At 40.9% G+C, this 17798-nt stretch overlaps 1 protein-coding gene across 1 annotated transcript; it reads right to left on the bottom strand.

Moving 5' to 3' along the window:
- Nucleotides 1-559: 559 nt before the first annotated feature.
- LOC139734662 (uncharacterized) lies at nt 560-17522 on the bottom strand. Its single transcript, XM_071645450.1, has 4 exons — nt 17496-17522; nt 16629-16865; nt 14390-14854; nt 560-3196 (listed from the first exon to the last, which is right to left on the bottom strand). Exons 1-4 carry the CDS (start codon nt 17520-17522, stop codon nt 560-562), a joined length of 3366 nt encoding a protein of 1121 aa, XP_071501551.1.
- Between the last annotated feature and the right edge of the window lie 276 nt (nt 17523-17798).

Below are 17798 nucleotides of genomic sequence, written 5' to 3'. Positions count from 1 at the left end.
CGAAATTCCTGACATGCCTGAGGATAACCATCGATTAGACCCCAGTGCAGTGTTCAAATCGGTAATTAATTGCACTATTCTGTAGTGATACATTTATGATTTTAGATAATGCCTTTACGATTGTTGGAAAACGAGCTTCTATCAATTTACATACGTCACATGATATATAATGAAGGTGAAACAAAGCAGTAGGAACAATGTTTGAGGTTTTAGGCCACGTAATGCAACGTATAAAGAAAACGAAATGCACGAAGCGAACTACACGCAGAATGGCCCTCTTGTTTCACTAAGAAAACCTGAAGAAAAATTACCTCTGTCTGAATCGAAGTCATAATGGGTGCAAAGCATTTAACGTCATATTGCACAGATAGCACCAGGTTCTATGACTATCACCAAACAGGTTACTTCAAGGATTCATGTGCCCGTTTGCAGTCACTCGATATAGTGTGCACCATCACGTGCACCACAATGTACACTTATTTATGAATATTCATGTTATCAATCAGATGTATTAATGTGCAAACAGTTTAATTTGCATAGAAAGTTCTCACTCTGGCGATCATTGTGCTTGGGTGTCGCTGGAATCGGGTAGACACGAATGACTGTCCTTTGTCGCACTGCTCACTTGGTGACTGACGTCCTGAGGTTCGGCATTTGTCGGAAGCAAACCCGACCCGAAAGGACTCCCCCACGTCCGTTGATCTACCGACGGTAAGGTCGTCGAATGATCAGGAGAGTTCGGCGTTGATCGGGACATTAGGTCTGGCGCTTTCGGTGATGATCGGGGGAGTCCATCTAGAGACAGCTGTTTGATAGGCATGGACCTATGCAAGCTCTGTGGGATTGTCGACAATGGTCGCTGCGTATCCCCATTGAGAAGCTCGTCAACCAGTGACGGCACAGACTTTGGAATGCCGTTCGAAGATATAACCTTTTGACCAGATCCATTCGTGTCGATGCTAATGAGTTCTTGAGAATTTGCCATAGAATGGTGATGACCTGAGGTAGCATCGCCGTTTTTGACAGGAACTTCTGCGTTACTGGACGTTTGCAGCAGGTCGTCGATCTGCTGTTTTGATTTCTCGTCGTGCGACCCATTGCTACCCGCATCTTCCGCACTTGCGATTGTTTGCATAGGAACTGGACCACTGCTCTCGCGTTGCTTCTTTGAATGAAAGTTCAGCAGCATTGGTTTACCCCGAGATCTCCCCTTCGACTTGCTTCCCGAAGCATCAGAAGGGTTTTGTGAGGACTCTGTCGCATCACTAGGGCGTCTGGAGGAATCATCTTTAGAGGAATGTCGCCCGTGACCTAACCGAATCCCAGCTGTGATGCTGCCGATGCCGGCGAGGAATGCCGGCCGGTGTTTCTGCTTTCGGGTTTTCCCTTTGCTGCCTGCTTTCTTGCACAGACGAGGATGAGGTATTGACCCAGAGCTTGATCCTGAATCAGTTGAAGAAACGCTAGCTCTTCTGCTGTCCTCAATGGTCACCTTTTTGGGATGACCGCTCTGCGAATATTGGCTCTCAGAGCTAGACTTCCGCGTTAACGTGGGTCTTTCCATCGGCTCGTCACCTGAACTCATGGTGTGTTTCAGAGCGGGCTTGACCTGGGGCCCATGTCGTAATGGTTCTGCAGCGCCACCCTGAGAGGGCGCCTTTGTCCATGTTGTAGTGAATCCATCATCTAGCTTCTGGACAATTACCCCCATGTCACCTGCAGCGTTGCCGTCTGAGACAGGAGAAGGTGTGTCCTTACCTTGCCCTTGTCTCGACCCAAGCAGTGGTTCTGTTTCGCTGGTGTCCGTATCCCTTGGGGACATCGATTGTCGATAGGTACTCTGAGAATCATCGCGATGTGAGGGACCAGCGAATCGATCAGGGAGCTGCATTTCCACCTTGCCCTGCTTACTTGGAGAGCTGATGGTGTGAATACCCCCATCATAACCACTGGCCTGTCCCTTATCATCACTGTGGGTCTTCCCATCCTGTCCTGCCATGCCAGACTGACTGGCCAGGATACCCATATTACCAATTGTCCGCAGTATTCGCGGTAGGTCGTGATGATCATGAGATTCCCCGAATGCGTCCGATGCAAGACTACTCGAACTTTGCCTATTCGCGTGATCGGTGTAGGTTGTAGAGCTGTAGGTTCGATCCCTACTGTGCGGATACACGCCACTATGGGGTCGGTCAGCGCCTCGCCACTGAACAGCCATATTGTCTTTTATACAATCGTCATTTGAATGATACCTGCGGCTGAGTCCAGCTACATCCATATCCGCAGCCGCTGCTCCCTTATTGTTGCGTCGGAGTGGGCTTGAGCTACTCCGTACTCTTGTTTGGACGATGGAATTGAATGGGGTTTTGAAGCCGTAACCCATATCAGCAAGTTCAACGAAGTGCAGATCTCGCATATCAAGACTGATAAGACTTCCGTCTCGCTTCGCTTGATCCAGGGCTTCGTGTCGTTTCATCGCCTTCTCTTGTCGCTTTTGTTCCCTGTAATATTCCGAGAAATTATTCACTATGATGGGAATGGGCAGAGCGATAAAGAGCACACCGCACACGCAACACACAGCCCCGATAATCTTTCCCAGAACAGTGACTGGGCTAATGTCTCCGTATCCTACAGTTGTCATGGTGATCGCCGCCCACCAGAAAGATGCGGGAATGCTGGTAAAATCTGTGCCGTCGACGTCTTTCTCCGCAAAGTACGCCAGACTGGAGAAAAGCATGATTCCGATGGCCAGGAACAAGATGAGCAGACCGAGTTCCTTGTAGCTCGTGCGGAGCGTGAAGCCGAGTGACTGCAAACCAGTGGAATGGCGGGCCAGTTTGAGGATGCGCATGATTCGCATCACGCGGAAGATCTGCACCACGCGACGCATGTTCTGGAACTGCATCACGCTATCTCGCGATTCCGTCAGGAAGAGGGTGACGTAATAGGGCAGAATGGCCAGCAGGTCGATGATATTGAGAACACCTTTAAAGAACTTCCACTTGTTCGGGGCAGAGAGGAGGCGAAGCAGGTACTCCAGGGTGAACCAAGCGATGCAGATGCTCTCGATCATGGCCAGATTTTTGTTGTCGATCGGGTTTTTCTGTTTGTCCTTGTCCTGGAGTTTTTCCATGGTGTTGAGGGAGAGAGCGATTGTCGAGAGAATGATGAAGAGGATGGAAATGATGGCAATAACCTGCAGTGAAAATGAAAGAAAATGTGGAGACAAATCTCAGTGACCAATATAGTAACATGTATAAACACTTCGCCTCGAAGAAGGATGACGACTATAGAAATGCTATGAATTATTACCGTGATATAACGATGCACAATGCTGTCCTTACAACAGATCTGTGGAGACCTCTACCAAGCCAGCTCATTTACACAGCAAGATGTCGTGGATGATCTGAAGAAATATTTTTGTATCTCTCTTTTAATAAATAAGTAATGGTGATATTTGTGATTCTGCCATCCTAGATTGAAATATCCAGAATATGAACAGATTTTGTTTGTTCTTATATAGATGGAGGTGGAGGTACTCCTATTTTCGTGACTAGGCATTCTGGACATTCTTTAATGAGTCAAATGTTGAACTGCCAAAAATTAGCAATGATCTTTGAAACAGCATGGATTTCCATAGATCATCAACATGAAAAAAGATCAGTCTTCCCTGTCCCATTTCTGATCTTTTCTCAATGTTTTTTCCTTATCCGTTCGAAAACTTTATCATTAAATAAAGATTAATAGGTATACAAAATAAGCAAACAAATCAATGCCCTAGAAAACCTGATCCCTTCCGTGGAGGTTGAAATACTAAAATAATTGTAGCTTAGTGACTCATTGTCATTTCATTTGCAGTGTTCTTGCATTCTGACGGTTGTTTACGTTCAGATTGTAAAGAACTAATCTTTAACCGTATATATACAGACTTTTCGGCGCGCTCTCAATATTGGAACTAGTTCAATTCGCCCTCGTCCTCAATCATTTGGAAGTTTCGTGAAGAAGTCATTTCTTTTTCCCCTTCTATTTCAAACCTTTCACCGCAATTTAATATTCAAACATCAAAAACAAGCAAAATAAGTAACAGCCTCAGGGACCATTCAAAGAAGCTTGTAAGTTGGCATTGACTTTCTATCCCGAGGTTGGTGCGAATAACAGATGAACAATGCCACGTCATAAAGGTGCCCGTCCCTTTTTTTTTTTTTTTTGAGTATAGGTTGGCTTTACACTAAGCCACGATGGATTTTTTTTTTTCTGATGCAAGAGACCGATTTTAATAACTTTTGTCGTTAGTTGTCTCTTTGCTTGGTGTAATATTGTACACAGACGTCGTCAATTTGCAGGTCTGTATCAATAAGCAGACATTAATATGTACACATTACTTTCGATCCTGACTGCTCCTTTAAGAATGAAGATGAAAAAAGAAACAAAGCTGTTTATGAAATGACTATTTTTACCACAACAAAGAAAAAAAAACAGTGTAAAAGTCGGTCCGAGGAGCAATCTTCACAAATGCGAATTTGTGAAATGCAAAATGAAGCAGCTTTCATTTTGCCATAACAGTTATTAAATTCATGAAGAACAAACAATAATTTTAGGTCATTAGTATGCCTATACGTCATAGATCTTTATATATTTTTATAACGCTTTGACGGATTCTTCCATATTGCCTGTCAACAAAATTGAACAATACATTGAAAGTACATTGATACATTGAAAGAGAATATTAAACAGAGGGATGAAGGTTGATACATTTACAATCAATGATACTAGTATTGCACATATCGGAAGACGTATTATTTTGCCGCCAAATCTGACTCTGTTTGTAATAAAAGTCTTGGATGTTTTCGAAGAAATTGATCATCACTGTTGTGCGGGTGTGTGTGTGGTTGGTTTTTTTTTTTTTGACGATTTAATGTACATTTAAACTATCCATTTTCACATACCTATGGAATCGTTGGTAGACTAAAATACTGTGCAAAATCTTGTGCATTTTCGGAAAAGAAAACCTTACAACAACAAGTACTCTGTTGTCGGAAATCCACAACATATTCGTATTTGTAAGCCAGTAGATCACAGGAGAAGGTTGGGATGTTATAGGCGGTTGGACGATGTTAACTTTTTTATTGTTTTTGTTTAATTTTGTGCAAACATATTCACGCAGTCTGTCGTCAAATGCAAGCCCACACATACAGAGTTTGAGGCGAGCAAATATTTTGAGCCATTCCTGGAAATGCACACTGCAGCCTGGGTTTGAAGAGTGCTCCCCTCGTCCGTTTTAATATTTTTTCCCGCCATTTCGCACAGTGGGCCGCGCCATATCGTCACAATCTACGCCCCCATTATGCAAGCAACGTCGTACCCGATGGCGCTCCTCTGCAAATTGCCTCCGTGTCATGCTTGTTCTTCTCCGCTCCCCGAGAGTAGCTCACCTCAAATATACTCGACTCCAGCTTGCTGCATAATATTACCCGTTATTTAACTCAGTCCTTACCATCAGCACCCTTTGTGCGTATTATGAAGGAGTGCTTTTGAGGATGATGGTCCCGACAGAGTTAAGGGACTGGAGAGCTGAAAGCTGGGTTAAGTGGGGACGAAAATGAGACTCGTCGAGGCTGAAGGTGTCTGGGTGGACCCGAAGGACATGGTTGTCTCGGAGAGTAATGGATCTTATTGCCAACAGCATTTTCACCTATCGTATCATATCATATCAAGTGTCTTTCCTTATAACTGAGGGTATATCATACAGTGTGTTATGATTAGATAAGCACTCACTTTTATAGGAAACGCAAAGTGAAGTGGATACTATAATCCATGACATTCAAACAAGGAAAACAAAAACAGAGCATCTATTCCCCTCTTTTCAACATAAATAATGTATGAATATAAGACTGCGTATCTAATTGAATTTGAAATGAAAACAAGTCAGGGAAGGTCAGTTATTGAGCTACTGAAACTATGAAAAATGTGCTCGTCGTTGCAACGTCTGATGCAGTTTAAAAATTCTTGCGAGTTTTTTTTTTTTTTTTTTTTGGGGGGGGGGTTGTTTTGCGCAATTATTCATGACTGAGCAATAAGTGTATCAATAATACAAAGTTATAGAAAAATACAGAATCCTTACAGCCTTCGGATTCATTGCTGCGAAGTTGAAACGCATTATAGAAATCTGGTAATTGTGGAGTCTCCTTTCGAAATATTTGAATTAATATATCTTATGCCTCATTCCTCTATAAAATGAGATGCTTTCAGCAACTCTGTTTTTGAATAAAGCTATCCTTTGTCCTACCAACAAAGTATTGGATGAATAATTGCTCTATTTTGTGTCAGCATACCCCAAGTGACAGTAAAATTTGTAATATGAACAGTATACTTGCTCAATTTTCATCAAAACACACAGGAAATAGATATTGCTGCGGGATTATCGTGTAAGAAAAGGAAGTGTATGTCGTCGTGGAGGAATGAATGTGCCATGTTACGCGTGTGCGTGGGCGTGTCCTTGTGATGGCGTTTCTGACCTGGCGTGTGTGTGTTTTTGCGTATGTATGTGTCGGTGTGTCTTGCGTGTGTGCGTGTGTGCTCTTTGTAAGCTCAAGAAGAGAACCTTAACATGGAATGCTCAGACAAATATTTAGTAACCATGAGTTTCCTCAAAGTTTTCAATTTTCAACCTATTCTCTGTGAGCCTCAAGCATGTCGAGCTTTCTGAAATAGGCGTGTTTTGGTGGACGATGTTGTCACACAACGGCCAGCTGTATTCGACTTTTTCCAATCATTTTGCTAGCATCGCGGCGAATTATAAATTCACAGATACTAGGGAAACCGCCACTTGCGGATTCCTGTACGTAATCCACCCACACAGAAAGAGTAATCATTATAATATAATTTCTCCAGACCTGATGAGGCAGCGAGCAGATGTTGGGTTAATCTCCTGAAAGGATGATACTTTGCTCGCTTTACATCAGTGAGGGAGAAAATTGCGTCAGGCTTTAGACGTTCACGGAAGAAGAAAATCCAGCCGCCCACCCATAGCAATTTTGGGAGCAAATTATTTTCTTTTCCTCGACGCTACAATCTAGCCGGAGATCCGCATGTAGCAGTCAATACGGTGAAGTTTTTCTTTCTATTTTTCTTCTTCGTCCTGCTCATTACGCATCCCCCTTCTTCTACATCGTCTACACTTAAGGATCTCTGCTTGCCTGGTTAATGATTTTGTATTGCACTGTGTCATCAATGAAACGACGAGTGAACTGTAAAACCAATAATTATAATGTTGATAACAATGACAACAACAACAATAATGGAAATAACTATAATATAATAACAATAGTAATAATAGTAATTCTAATAACAACAATCATGAAAAAAGAAAGCTTCAAAAAGCTTCAAAGTATCATATACATATATATATATATATATGTATATATATATATATATATATATGAATTTTCCACGTGTTGGAGTTCGAATGTTATAATTATAAGAAGAATGAGTCTCAAATACGCTATACGAGCAGATGACGGTCATATGGCGTATTTGAGACTCATTCTTCTTATAATCATATATATATATATAAATATATATATATACAGCGAGAGAGAGAGAGAGAGAGAGTGTGTGTGTGTGTGTGTGGGTTGGAAAGAGATATTCGGATTCATGTTTAATGCTCATGATACCATGCATGCTACTTTACAATAAGGAAGCGAGTGCGTCAAGTGAAGCTGGAAATTCAAAGCGCTGTATAATATCACCCGCAACTATCCCCGCCGAAAGGAACTCTCTTATCTCACTTTACTTCCGCTTTATACCTGACAACCACGACGGCACGGACGCGGCAAATAATGTCGAATCCCACCCCCCCCCCTATTGTTTGCGACAGCATCAAATATGCGGAGAAGATGCGTATCCTATTTGCCGGAGAGTTCGATTTTCTTTGAAGTCTCGAGTTCCCCTCTACTGGAAGCCACGAATAATGTACCCTATTCATTGTTAACTCGACGTGTAACATTTTTCTCATCATTCAAAGACAGTTATAAGATCTGCTTTTTGTACTATTATATCTACCTGCTATCTCTATTCCTTCCCGATAACAAATCCAAACTTTTGATGCACGGAGTAATCAATTTCACTTCATATTGCAAGTGTGTGTGCGTGTGTGAATCACCCTATAATTCCATAATAAATATCATAGCAATAGTGATGACGCTATATGATAAAGATAATGATTACGGTGATGATGATAACAATATTAAGATGGAGAAAGTGATAATGATAGTGATTATTTCTAACAACATCTATGTTGTTATACTGTTATGATGAAGTGGTTATCCCATATATAACAACAGTATGCCGAATATGACTATTGCTGCAATAATGATGATAAAACAAAGACAATCAAAACGGGAAAGGCAGACAGCTGCAATCACGCCACCAGTCTTAATATGGCGCCGCCTTTTGGTGAGAAGACTGAACATTCTAATGTGGCCGGTGCATAGAATACAGTACATAACATGCAGAGAGGTTGCTCTTTCTTCAACCCGCGTGAGCTATATACCGTCGAAGTAGGGGAGAGATTAAATGCGCAGAAAATCACTCTGTTACTTGTAATCTGTGAGTCATTCGAGCATTCGGCTGCGAGCTATGTGCTAGCTGTCATTAATCTTACGTATCGGAGACGGGCAGGTCATTTTCTCGTTTGCGTATAAAGGTCCTGTAGACGTAAAAAGGTCGGTTTCAATGTCACATTGTTATTAAATTAACGCGCACATTTTCATAATGACACACAATCATTTCTAGAAAATGATTCATTTATCACCGGAACACTGGAAATAATAAACCTGTGATAATCAAGGTTATGAATACCATTGACATTGATCTCTTATGGAAATTTAAAACAAAAAGTCATGGACACTCATATAGCACAATGGCACACAGCAGACCCACCGATATTTTGCGTTCTTGTGTATTCATATGCATGTAAGAGCGCGTATGTGTCCTTCTGTGGATGCATTTTAAGTACGGTATCTTTTGTGTGGATATGTATGTGGTAAAGGTGCGTAAGAGAGGATAGCCTATATATTACTAATAGTCAGTGACTTTCGGTGTAAGAAATTTTTGTGCAAATAATTTATTCTCTAACGTGGGACAACCATACTTATTACGTCTAATTGCATCTGCTGCAACAGTTGGCGACGTAAATTTATAAATAGTAGTATCAAAGTCTGCAGTCACCAACTTTATAGAAACAATTATCACGTTTGTCTTTCATATTTGTAGCATATAAAAAACAAACATATCAATTAGGTAGATTTCATTTCTGGCGTCAAATTGTAGGAGGGATAGAGATGAAATATTGTCCTACTTGCATTGTCCATTCACCAACTCCCTCATCTTCATTGCAAGGTACATGTATGTGCAAATAATATATTGACATTATAACTGATGCATTTGGCGTTTTTCTTCCCATTTCGGGTGTTATTTTTGTACAACAGGTGAAGAGCAACAGGGAACAGCATCAACTGGTTAAGTGATTTTTTTTCTCTCTCTTTTTCTTCAAGGTCCTCCTGCTCAGCTCAGAAGCAACGAATGCAAGGTGTTGCCATGACAACAGGCGAGGTGACAGCGATAAGAGAATGTCGCTATCTGCATCATACGTGGAGGACTCCCCCCCCCCCCCCCCCGCCCTCACTTCAACACCTGCCACAGTGTGGCGCCCAGGCCGCGAGCAGTGAGCTCCTTACGCTATGTTGTTTCGATACAAGCTCAAAGGCTTCTATATACACTGAGCCATGTTCGGTGTTCTTGCATCTCCGTCACATGCCAGCAACACATCATGACAATCACGTGGTCAACGACAGCCACTGTGGCATCGCGGAAACTCTCTGGACTCTGAAACAAGAGATTTCGGTCTCGAATCCCACACTATAAGCGTACGTTCCTGGGCAAAATGCGCTACCCATAGGGTCCCTCTTTCCCCCTCGTTATACTGTGTGAGTGTAATTAATCCCCAAGGGCAATGTTTGAATAATCTTGGGTAATAACAATGATGGCAAAACCTAGTGCTTGCATTGCCCTTGGGGGATAAGACCATGATAATATCATCATATCATAGTATCATTATACTCCATTTTCATTATTCTAATCATTGTGGCAAAATATTTATGAACGTAATGACAATGATGCTACGTCTATTATCATAGTTATTTATTACTAATAAAGTAATATTCTCACTAACACGACTACCTCTGTTGATAATAAAAAGTGCTTAGATTAAAATTACAGTTACTTTGGGAAATCAAAGTAATCGACAGCAAGGACTTCAAGCCCACCAACATGACGAAGGCTATGTCACTACCCCCCCCCCCCTCCCCCTCCGCCGAACGCTTCCTCTTCTCTCGTTGCTCGATAAGAAGCTTCAAACCATCACGACCAATCTCCATCGCTCTCGTCATCGGATATTACGGGCAACCTGTCGCGCCATATTAGATTTTCGATCGGGTTACGAATTTGTCTTTGGACGTTCGTTCGGAGAGTGGGCCCTTGTTATTTCCCGCGTTACGTCGGATTCAATTTTTTATCTGAGGCAGTTGATTTTTTCCCTCTTCCTGCCATGCCTATGAAACATAATGGCTTTTGTTATTGAAAATCCTACGGATCAGTACCTATACTCGATAGTCACCACAGAAGGCCTTGCATTTCCCGACGTAACGTGAAAAGAGTAATAGATTTAACGAAAAAGAAAAATGAAGAATATAATCATCATCTCCTGTTGCTCTTTCTTTCTCTTCCCCTCCCTGAATTGGGACCCCAATTTATATACAATTATATAAAAAAGAGGTTTCACGCCATTTTGATGTGCCTTCTTTGAGCAGGGCAAGTTGTGTCCAACTCATATTTTGTCTGTAACTGATGCAATGTGCTCAATGATGATAATGATGATGATGATAATAATAATAATAATAATAATAATAATAATAATTATAATAATAATAATAATTATAATAATAATAATAATAATAATAATGATAATAACGATAATTATAAAAATAATATAACAAATTTTCAATTCATACAGCACAGAATATATGTATATCTACTCTTGTGCACTGGAAGAGCTCTTGATAGGATTAACAATGAGGCACAGTTAAATTAATATTTATGAAGAGTTTTATCGCAAAACCAGCTTAAAGTTGAGATATGTGTGTTTAAAGCTGCTAAAAACGAAGAAAATAATAAGAAAATACATGAGATTTTTAGTCGTAACTTCGAGAATATTCGTTGTTATGTCACAAGTAAGAGATTACTGGCCAGGTTTGATTTTGTTCTCTCTGATGATGGACCTACTTTGAATGTTTGAAAATGGAGCTTAGCTCATTTCGAAATAAAACTCATATATATATATATATATATATATATATATATATATATAGTAACAAAGCTGCAACAAAGTTCATGCTGTATTCACCAACGGTTTATTTCTTCACACAAATTTCGAGCGTCTCGCCGCCCTTTCTCAAGTGTTGATACTGAGAGAACAATAACAAAATAGAGGTTAATGTTATTATTGCTATATATATATATATATATATATATATATATATATATATATTGTAGTAGAAATAGCAATAATAATGTCACAATAGAGGAATGCATCAAATGCATTTAATTCAAAATCAAGGCAGTTGGAATTTAATGCATTCCTCTATAGTGACATTATTATTGCTATATATATATATATATCTCCACAGAACGCCCACATGTTATGGGCGGAAAGATCAATGATTATTGATGATATCAATGATATCAATGATTATTATTATGTTATTATACTATTATCATTATCATTATTATTATTATTATTATTATTATTATTATTATTATTATCATTATTGTTATTATTATTATTATTATTATTATCATTATATTATTGATGATAACAATGATTACTGATATATAGCAATATATCATTTCAATATATCTCACATATCTCCTTATGTGATAAAAACCTAAAATGGCAATAGATTTAGATCTATTGCCATTTTAGGTTTTTATCACATAGATATGTTCTGAGTCTTGACTTAAAGACTGCTACAGTTGGGGATTTTCTGGTTCCTGGTTACACAGTGTGGGTACTACACAGGCAAGTGCTCGGTCTCCTTATTTTTCTTTTACATGTTGGGCTTTGTAGCAGAAGAGTGTCTTAGAACTGCGCAGATTATAATTGTGTTAGTGAGATTTCAGTATACTAATAGTTCAGTAATGTAACTCAGGGCTTGACCAATGAGTGCCTTGTATACCATCAGCTTCGCAGAAGAGGGGGAAAATTGGAGCTTGTAAATGCGAAAATGATTATAGGCTTCTATTTTATAAGTATTTGTACAAGACCGTCAAGTGATGAAAACCAAAACGATCAATAACTTTGTGTTGAAATTCGAAGGGTAGAAAACTGATGTCACTAGCATGCACTGACCCTGACTGAAAGGTATGTGATAATTATCATGAATGATTACATTTGAAGAGTTTTATCGCAAAACGAGCTAACTTCATTCTTGTTAAGTTGAGACATCTGTGATTAAAGCTGCTAAAAACAAAGAAAATGATAAGAAAAATGCAAGATATATTAACATAACTTCTAGAATATTTCTTATGTCACAAGTGAGGTATTACTTGAAATATTGAATGTTGCTCTATCTGATGATGGACTTACTTTGAAATGTTTGTCATTTTATTATTTCATTCAGTTTAATTTCATTAATTCATCTTCATTTTCAGTAAAGCATATACAGCTATATATAACATGCAATTAAATGCTCAATACGTATTTTGCCAACGACCTGACTCACAAAATATTAAAGCAATTAAATTCACTGTCTTATCAACATTTCAGATGACTCATATCTTAGAATGTAGTCACAGCAGTAAATTGAAATTATGAACAACTTGGAGCGCGGCTAGATTTGTTATTGCCTAGGAAAATGTCAACGAGGAGTCTAAACCGTGATACATAAGTATTACTACATTCTGACAACTGCGCATGAGAAGAACGATGATGGATGCGTTGTGTTTTCACGGCAAGATGTTTCGCCGAAGGCACTTATATTCTACACATCATTCTTGCATCATTTCTACGCGAAGCCTTGGTATCACAATCAATGAAAACCCGATGGCCTTATGTTTGTGTGCTTCATCTTCGTAAATGATGTGGGCGTTCCAGAAAAAAGGCGGGAAAATAAATAGAAGGCAGCGAGTCAGCCGAGATATATAATCATGAGCAGATAGCGATGATCTCCCTCGCTCTCATGAAATTTGATAATCTCTCGTATACATCACTGATAAAATCGAATGAAAGTATACATGACTTTCCGAGTAAGAAGAAGAGTTGATATCAGCTTTAGAGGGAAGGGAAAAAAAGAGAACAAATCCCCAACGACAATATCTGGAACCCCGGGATCAATGATTGCGCTCATTTTGACCAGGCAGTCGCTGCCATGTGTTTTCATGTGAGTACCAGTATGACGTCATTCCTCCAAGCGAGATTGCACGTTTCTCGGAAGCAACCTCCAGCGGGACGCGCAACGGGCCTGATGATGCTGCCTTGATCTTCCTTCTCTTCCTATCTCTCGTATGTTTAACATGTAAGCAAGGTTTCATTTGGGTTTTTCGTCTCCTCTCTTGTTTTCTTTCATCTTCTCTTCTGCATAGTCTTCTTCCTTCCTTCTATCCTTCCTCCTCCTCCCCCTTCTTCTTCTTCTTCTTCTTATTCTCTGTTACTATTCCCCCCCCCCACACACACACTTTTCTCTGATCCAGCAAATGATTTTACACACTGCACTGTTAGACAACTTCAATGACACAAATTAACCCGCGTGATACAACTCGTACAAATGAAAATTGGCATGGAAATATAATCGACTAAACGGTTGTCTCAATGTCAAGAGTAAAGGATTTTCTGATCTTCCCCACCTCCCCCCCCCCCCTCCCCAAAAAAAGACCCAAATAATATAAGTTTGATCAAATCCACATGCGCATTCTTGACATGCTGGAATGAGGATGAAAATGTCATGTTGACAGCATAACGCCACTACCTGCACCAGTAACTCGATCCTCGTAACCAGAAATGAATAAATCAATAAAAAACGCAAATTGCTTTTGGAAAGTGCACCTAGATTAAAAGAATGGCCAATAAGAGCCTAGCAGCTGTAACTCATATTTGCATACTATGTGTTCATCTCTCTTAGAAGTAGAAAAGACGAATCATTAATTAATGCGTATGCAACAGACAATAATTAGAAATCGCCTAATTGTAGCTTGTAGTGCTTTTGAAAAACTTATAGGGACTCTGAAACTCTCTGGACAGGGGCTTAAGAGAGGCGACGTTACTTTGGCTACTTACTTTAGCGGCTGTGGACGAATTCGGCTTCTCCATCAGATCCCAGACCTGGTGGCGCCTCTCAGCCAGGCAGCCCGACCCGAAGTTTTCCTCCTCGCGTGCCCTCAGGCTCTCCGTGATCCGCCGCTGTTCGTCCACTAGTTGTTCCTTCTTCTGGTGGTACTTGTGTTGGCAGCAGGACTCCATGTATAGCTCGTCGATGCCCCAGTACTCGAGGTCGTCGCTGAACGACACCGGGCACACGTCCTCGATCAGGTGCAGCTTGCCCGTGCGGTAGAAGTTGAGGATGGAGCAGAACGAGCCCGGGTGGCGGTCGAAGAAGTACTCGTTGTCGGCGAGAATGTAGTCGTCGCAGATCGCCATGATGGTCTCGTGTGTGGTGCACTCGCGCAAACGACCAAGCCGCGAGCGCGGCAGACGACTCAGCGTTCGCCACATGACCTCGTGTCGCACGCCTCCAACGTTTACCTGGCAACACATAAAAGATTAAAGGTTTGATAAATACACGTCATTGGCACGAAGACATATTTTTTAACCACGACAGAAACCATGGTAACACGAACGATGAATATTACAACAAACTTTCCAATAAGTATATTGCACTTTTTAGATGTTTCTCAATAGAATATCAGTTCACGGAGCTTACCAGATCAATTGGTAAGTATATTACTTGTCTATACGGCATTTTGGATCTAATTTTCATCTAAAGTTATGCTATCTTTGTAAAAAAAAAGAAAAAGATGTGATGTATCTTCTCACCTTAAACATACATTTTATTGACGTAATTATAATGAAAGTGAGTTCCTCTATTGACTTAAGGTCATTATAACAAACAAATGATGACAATACAAAGTCCTTGCCAAACACAGGAGAAAACTGGACGCCGAACATTTGTGAGAAATAACAACATGACAAATGATATCACCAACTATCGCTCTCAATCCTCTCAATTCCTGAAATTCTCAACTATTTTCGTTGGGGAAGAGCAGCCGACTCAGTCACCGACCCAGAAAAAAGGAGACAATAGTGGGGTACCCCACGTATTCACAAAAGGGTGGTGTGAGCTGTTAGGGAAATTCGGAAATCTCTTCATGAGACTGTGGAAAGGGAAGTAAGAGAAACTTCATTGCTTACCTCAACGTGGGACCGTTTCGCGAGCTGTTACAGAGGTAATATTTTAGTCGTATGCGACATCACACATTGAATGTTTATATGTTGAGTATAAGAATGTCTTAACGTGCCTTACATGATTTGAACCAAAGCAATTCAAGTAATGCCATTCAATTATCAGTGACTGGAAGTAGGTGTTAAGCAGGGTGTACATTACCATCAGCCATTCATGCATCCCATAGTTCGACACTAAGAAAACAAAGCCCACGAGATCGACACATTAAGACCCGTGCTATACTGTCGAACTCGTGGGCTGTCACTCGTGACGTATAAACTCAAGGACCTTTTTTTTTTCCAATGTCAAACTCGTGGGCTGTATGACTTGCATTGGTTGGAGGGGGGGGGGGGAGGGGCGGGGCGGTGGTGAAAGAATGGTAACGGCCTCCAGTATGGATCAGATCAGAAGTGTTTTGATTCATGGAAGTTAACACCATGCCCAAGAAGGACTATAATGTTTGTTTGAAAAATGATTCGGCTATTAATGGCTACTATACTTGGCAAATGATTTGCGATCAATCTCTAATTGGTGACCGGTTGCCAATCGACAAAACTGTTCTTGTCAACAGGTCAAAGCACAACCATCTCTGAGGACCACTTCTAAAACGGCAAGTAACCAACCAGAAACAGAAAGAAAAATGATGACCAGTCTGGTAGCCAAAAGAATTTATGCAGTATCAACAAAGTCTGATCAAACAAAACTTGTCTCCGATTGGTTGTCGAATGCTGACAACCATTAACTGACCTCGAAAAAAAAACACTTTTTGCAACCATTCACAACCAACTGCAGGAAATAAAATCTTATCAGTCGCAAGATCTCCTTCCCTTCTGTGTGATCGGAGCGTCGAGTTGTTTCCTTTATCTCAAAACTCACTATTAGCAATTAGGGCTCCTCCTTTTCAGAAGTGTGCTGCAGCCATAGCTCTGACTTCTCTTTCTTCACGTGATGCCAAACTCACAAAACAATCCCATACTCTTTAAGCGTTCAAATAATAAGCAATGTCATGACTAGATTCAGACGAAATTCACAATGAAAGCCATTGAGTTGACGGAGACCGCCGCTTTTCTTTCTCACCTTGACACGCTTGCTCTGTGACCGTAACTTCAAGATGTCCTCGGGCCCAGGGAAGCCTGGCGGTGGTGACGACGCGGTTCGGTGAGCGAGCAGTGGCTTCATCGGAATGGCGCACAACCTGTCGTACTCCTCCGCTCCGTTCGGCGTCGATGTCGACGGCCCGTGTGATGACGTCGCAGCCCCTGCCGGGGGCACGGCCCCAGCCGACGAGGACGTCGTTGAAGACTTCATCCCCACCTGTGGTTGTGATGAAAGTTAAAAGGTATTAAGATCAGTGTCGAGACCAGAAACATTGATAAGCAAGAAAGCCGTCACAAAAAGCAAGTAATCACTCATGCGAAGACATCATCAGTTTTATGAGTTAAATCGCTTTCTGTGTTACTGGGAACAAGCCATACACTGTTATACGATAATCTGAGGGGAATAAAGAACTTTGCTGTAAAGAGTAACATGGCTATTAGTTTCTGAAGAAAAGAAAATCAAGATGATGTCTGCACTCAATTTAATTCAAGTAAAATTGTGGCTTTGAAAAGCGAATGGAAATATGTACAGTAAACAAGTACAGTTATATCAAATAGATTTTGAATTACACAATGCTGACATTCGACTGCATGATACAGTGTCAAGTGAATCAAAATGTAAGTTTCTTGTTTTGAATTAGCGTGTCACTCGACACAAATTAAACAAATTGAACAAAACGGACACATCTTTGAAGACGAACAATAAAGAAGCTAAAAGGAAAAGAAAAGGAAAACAAAACAATACAAAAATCCCCCTTATAAAGACATGAGTAGGGAAAGTGATTAACACTAAGACTACGACCAAGGGGGTTAAAACTCGTTTCTACGATAAAGAAAGGGCATTTACCTCGGCGTCGACCTCAACGGTTGACATCCTGGTGGAGTGCTGCTGGTGTGTGGACCACACTGTGACCGCGGGGAGGGCTTGGACGGTTCAAATCAGGTGGTGTGTCCCAGAGGGGGTGCATCAAGTGGGCGGGGCAGATTGGGTCCCGTCCACTCGCCGCGAGTTGCCGTCAGTATTATGGTGCGCGCCTGGAATGAAAGGGGTTGGGGCACTACATCACAGCCGACCTGCAAAGAAGAGCAAGGAGAGTGTCAGTAATCGACAGATGTAAGGGCGCTGGCATGAGTCACTCTGTATGTTTAT

Source organism: Diadema antillarum, unplaced genomic scaffold, assembly GCF_040938485.1.
Source record: "Diadema antillarum isolate AM-2024a unplaced genomic scaffold, OU_Dant_1.0 seq00000538_RagTag, whole genome shotgun sequence".
Lineage (NCBI taxonomy): Eukaryota > Metazoa > Echinodermata > Echinoidea > Diadematoida > Diadematidae > Diadema > Diadema antillarum.
This window is presented reverse-complemented; position numbering and strand designations above follow the sequence as displayed.

Coding starts and splice junctions, on each gene's coding strand:
- LOC139734662 (XM_071645450.1), bottom strand. CDS start 17,522: ATGTCAACCGTTGAGGTCGACGCCGAG. Junction 14,855..16,628: donor CACAGAGCAAGCGTGTCAAG/GTGAGAAAGAAA, acceptor ATGTGTTGCCAG/GTAAACGTTGGAGGCGTGCG. Junction 3,197..14,389: donor ATTCGTCCACAGCCGCTAAA/GTAAGTAGCCAA, acceptor TTTTCACTGCAG/GTTATTGCCATCATTTCCAT.